The sequence below is a fragment of the Chenopodium quinoa genome, unplaced genomic scaffold, assembly GCF_001683475.1.
Source record: "Chenopodium quinoa cultivar QQ74 unplaced genomic scaffold, ASM168347v1, whole genome shotgun sequence".
NCBI lineage: Eukaryota > Viridiplantae > Streptophyta > Magnoliopsida > Caryophyllales > Amaranthaceae > Chenopodium > Chenopodium quinoa.
The window spans coordinates 5,575,457-5,580,342 of record NW_018745454.1 but is presented as its reverse complement, the minus strand read 5'-3'; the positions used below and the strand labels follow the sequence as shown (position 1 = coordinate 5,580,342).

The window sequence follows — 4,886 nt, the reverse complement described above, 5'->3', positions numbered from 1 at the left end:
ATGGAGAATATCATGTTGAATCTCATGAATTGTGGAAGAGATTGATTTTTTTTTTTAAATAACAAACTGATAGCTTGCAAATGAAATGTTAAAAACTCATCATTTAACACTAGGTGTACCATGAGCATGGTACACCCTAGTGTACTATGCAATTTTCATTAATTGATAGTAATTACATCTTAAGACAAATTAGTCTACTACATCTTACATGTATATTTATATGGAATTGAAATTCATATTATAAGAGAAAAAATTAAAGCTGATCATAGTTATAATCCTAATTTTGATAATCTTGCATATAATTTATCAATAACGATGATTGGTATATGCTCGAGTTTTTAAACACCACATTATATATGAGTAAAATTATTGATAAGATGATACCCAACCCCCGTAACAATCCAACACATGATCCTAGGCTAATTCTAACAACCTTGATGTTTTATGTATCTTAATAAAAAAAATTATAATAATTATAAAGAGTATATATTACAATTTTTCAACAACATTTTTCTCAATTCTTTTCTCTTGGTTTACCAAGTTACACGGATGAGAAATCCGATGACTAAGACAACTAAGTTAACCATTTTGATTTTCAAACCAAGAGCCTTATTATAATTGCCTAATCCATGTAAATATAATTAATTGATTAAAGAAAATGAGAGTTGTTTCGGGGTTTTTTGATGTGTCTTGCGGGAGAGTTACAATTTCAAGAATGTCCTTCGACGCCTGTGCCTGCAAAATCACGAAGACTCCTGGGGGTAGGAGCTCCGCCTCCGACGATCAAGTTAGTAAAGATACGGGAGGTAGAATGCACGTAATGTAGAAGTTACTTCTCGCGTAATGGGAGAATTCTGCAATTAATATTGCTCGGGGTAAGTGTTTTTCTTTTTGAGGAGTATTCAATGTGAACTACAAATGTTTCAGCCCCCATTAATGAGGGTCCTTCCACTATTTATAGTGGGGAAGGGATGGTTTCCCTTTTAGGGTTTAGAGGACACGTGTCAGCAGAGGATTGGAGCCCTGCTGACCAACGGCTGGATGCCACGTGTCACTAGGCCATTGGGCCACGTGTTTAGGGTATTTTTACCCCAAACATTTGCCCCTCAATGGTGCTGACGTGGCAGGGTGCCACGTGGCGCCGGTGAAAGTTTTTTTTTTTTTTTTTTTTTTTTTTTTTAACTCTTCAGATTCTTTTTGAAGGATGGAAAAGCAGAAGGCGAAGAGTCACGACTTTTCACCTTCTGGGACAAATTCTATAAATAGGAGAAGATGTCCCCCGAGCTCTCATTTACAAACTGCCAAATTTCTGAAAATTTGAGAGCAGCCGGCAATTTGTGAGTTGAGAGCATTCGGAGTTGAGATTCGTTGAGAGCAACCGGTCTACATACCGTCTGGGTCGTTGCAAGCTAGCCAAAGGTTTTCGAGAGGGTAATCAGAGAAACCCAGCCGGATTTTGAACCGCCTGCGTCTTCGCAAGCATCCCAGAGAATTTCCAGATTTTCTTCTAGGTACCGTCTCTATTCTTTCTAGCTTTTTCATGTATTTCCGTTTGAGTCTTTTACTCGCATTTTTGTTCATTGGTCCCATAAGTAGATGGACCCCTTATACCCATACCCGGAACCTAGCTGTGAACTCAGCCGGTTTATTAGTACGGCTGAGTCTAGAACTGGGTCTGCCGCCTCTGTTCTTTGGGACAACCCTTTTTCAACACCCATATCGACCGACTTTGTGTCTGTGCAGGACACAATGGCCAGAATCCGGTCTACTGCCAGAGATCCCAACTACAGAAGTGGGAGCTCAGATGAGCAGCCGCCTGAGGTCCCAGCTTCAGGCGGTGAAGTAGAGCAAGGAGAGGTAGAGCAGAGACGCTCACCCGGGGGCGCTCCTAGCACCCCGGGTGATAGCATTTTAAATGAAGAGACTGCTCCCCTCCAGGAGACCAGAGAGCAGGTAGGCTCTGATAAGGAGGTCTCCAACTCCCCAGCCGGCTCTGATGCCGATCACGTTCAAAGTAGCAGTAGCAGCTACTTAACCGAATATGAGGATAGCGAGGAGGCGGAGAGGCCTTCTTGGGATAATAGGAACGATCCTCTCATGATTGTCGTCTCCTCTAAGGACCGCGAGCTCATGCGGGCTGCGCTGCCAGATTTTATCAAACGGCGGCCGCTGGGAGGTGACTATACAATAAAAATCCCGGCTGCTCTGGGAACAATATGGTGGGAGGATGCACAACCGAACGCGAACGCTTGGTTCGGGTGCTACGAGGCGGCCTTCGTGGCCGGAGTCCGCTTCCCTCTCCACGACACAATAAAAGCCATACTTAGGGGGTATGGCCTAGGTCTCTGGCAATTAACCCCCAACTCATGGGTAAATATTTTAGGGTATATCGCCGCCTGCGAGATGTAGGGCCTCAACCCCGGCTGGGAGGCGTTTGCCCACATGCATTACTTGAGTAGGAGCCCAGGCGGCTGGAGAGCCTGGTATACCTTGACCACCCAGCCCAAATACCTTATGACCTTGGACAAGCCATCCAAATGGTCGGACTGGAAGCACCGGTTCAACTTGGTTAAGGCCCCAACTACGGCAGAGAACAGAGAATTCCGGATCTACAACCGGAAACCAGAACTCTTGGGGACCAAGTGCTGCCTGCCCCCTGTCCCGGAGGATGATAGAGAGACCATCCTTGACTCCGGGTTTTTTGAGTTAGTTCCTGACACCCTCTCATCCGGAGAGATAGTAAGGGTACCTAGAAACTGGGTGCCCAAACATGAATTTTTTAGGGACGAATGCTTCTTGTCCGCTTGTGGTCTAAGCAGCATGTTTAAAAAACGTATGTATTCGGAACTCAGCCGGTTTCTTTCGAACCGGATGCTTTTATTTCCTTGCTTATTTATTATTCTAACCGTGTGCCTTCCTCTGCAGAAGAAGCCAAGAAAATGCTGCCCACCGAGAAGACACCGGCTAGGTCGGCTGCCGACATCCGGAAAGCCAATCTCGAGAAAAAACTTGCTGCCCAGGCGGCGAAGAAGGTATAACCGTCTGATCCTTCTCGTTTATTTCAATCCTTTTATCCCATAACTTATATTTTTCTCGTTTACAGGACGGGAAGCAGATGCCCCGGTCCCTTCAAAAACAGGTCAGGCCTCCGCCGACCCAACAAGAGTCTGCATCCAAGGTGCAGAAGACAGCCGACCGGCAAACTACCGGCGGCAAATCAATAAAGGTCCCAGGCGGGCCTGGATCTGCGGATGTGCTTTCTGCCATCCCATTGAGGGCCGCAACCGGTCCCTCTGAAGGCCGTTCGGGCCGCCAAGGTAACTTCGACCTTACACTGCTTGACCTGCCCATGGGGGTCAAGTCTTATTCACAGTCTCGATCGCAGCCGGGGGATTCTCCAATCAGCCGGCAATCTATAGGCAGAGCATATGCGAGTTTCTCACCGTCTGTTTCTGGTGCAGATAATTCTCCCCGCTGGCCGGACGGGGCACAATATGCCCGGGCCATGCTGAAAGCCGTCCCCAGGGACGAGAAGGAGGCGATCCCTGGGATCAACTCCTTTAATGCCGACCGGGTGCTGGTCGACCTGGCCGACGTATGCTCCAACAACCATGCGGTAATTTTCTTGACGTGCATTTTTAAATATGCAGTATTAACCGGCTGTATTTTTGCAGGCTATGCTGCGCGTAGAGGGGCTCAAACGAGCTTATACCCGCAAGTCTGAAGAGGTAAGGAGAAGCAAACGGGTTGTTGATGACGCCCATAATGTTGCTGACTACTCTTTGTACATGCATGGCTTAGAATCTAAATCTATACGCATGGAACAGGCGGAGAAGACCAAGGCCCTCCAACAGCAGATTGATCAGCTGAAAAACCAAGTTGACCAACTGCAGGCGTCCCTGGATGATGCCAATAAAAAGTTGGAGGAGCAGAAAGAGCCCCTCCAACGGCTGAGCAAGGCGGAGACTGAAAATGGCCGCCTTGCCAAAGAGAATGAGCGCCTGCGCAAAGAGGCGGCTGCTGCCAATGAGAACTTCAAGGCCACCTTGGAGTCGGAGCAGGAGAGGCTCATTGAAGAGAATGAGCATGACTGTGCAAACCGGATGCAACGGGCGTTTTCCCTCATCCACCCGGAGGCGGACTTCACCGTCTGGGAACTCGCCTTCAAATATTCTAATCTTGCCATTCTGGCCGAGGAGGCGAATGAGCCGGGGCCCGGACCCTATGACGCTTGGGTTAGGGAGGAGATTGCGCAACGGCAGGCGGAGGCTGCTGAAGAGGAAGAAGTTGTTCCTGAAGCCGACGCAGCCGCTCACCCTGATCCAACCCAGAACCAACCGGAAGAGGACCGGTTCACTGTTCGCTTGGAGTAGCAACTACTTCCCGGCCTGCGCGCCTTGCATTATCTTGTAATAGCACCGGATGAGATGGGCTAAGCTGTAATAATTTTTATTTTGAATATTAACATTTTCACCGGCTGAGCTGGCTTTTGAATGCTTTTTATGTTTCTGCACTTCAATACTAGAATTCTTGTTATTTTTTTTTATACATATTTCTGCGAGGATAACCAAAAGAACCCCGCCGGTAACACTACCGCTTGGGTCTTCGCAAACAGCAAAGAAATTTGCAAAGGTTGCCAAGAGGACCCCACCGGTAACACTGCCGTCTGGGTCTTCGCAAACTAGGCGAAGAAATTTGCAAGGGTTGCCAAGCAGACCCCACCGGTAACACTGCCGTCTGGGTCTTCGCAAACTAGGCGAAGAAATTTACTAGGGTTGCCAAGAAGACCCCACCGGTAACACTGCCGTCTGGGTCTTCGCAAACTAGGCGAAGAAATTTCGACCCAAAACCAAACCGGATGGCGTCTGGGTAATTGCCCCTGGATA

The 4,886-nt window shown here is 47.6% G+C and overlaps 1 protein-coding gene across 1 annotated transcript; it reads left to right on the top strand.

Annotated features, from left to right (window-relative positions):
* The first annotated feature begins 2,990 nt into the window (after window positions 1–2,990).
* LOC110714409 lies at window positions 2,991–4,373 on the top strand. The gene is made up of 4 exons (XM_021892919.1): window positions 2,991–3,032; window positions 3,104–3,595; window positions 3,675–4,084; window positions 4,241–4,373. Exons 2-4 carry the CDS (start codon window positions 3,116–3,118, stop codon window positions 4,371–4,373), a joined length of 1,023 nt encoding a protein of 340 aa, XP_021748611.1. The 5' UTR covers window positions 2,991–3,032; window positions 3,104–3,115.
* The last annotated feature ends 513 nt before the right edge of the window (window positions 4,374–4,886 follow it).

Bases quoted from the DNA above. Each gene is read 5' to 3' on its own strand.
- LOC110714409 (XM_021892919.1), top strand. From the start codon at position 3,116: ATGCCCCGGTCCCTTCAAAAACAGGTCAGGCCTCCGCCGACCCAACAA. The intron at 3,596-3,674 runs GTATGCTCCAAC...GTATTTTTGCAG, and splicing joins TGCTGGTCGACCTGGCCGAC to GCTATGCTGCGCGTAGAGGG. The intron at 4,085-4,240 runs GCATGACTGTGC...CGCTTGGGTTAG, and splicing joins AGGCTCATTGAAGAGAATGA to GGAGGAGATTGCGCAACGGC.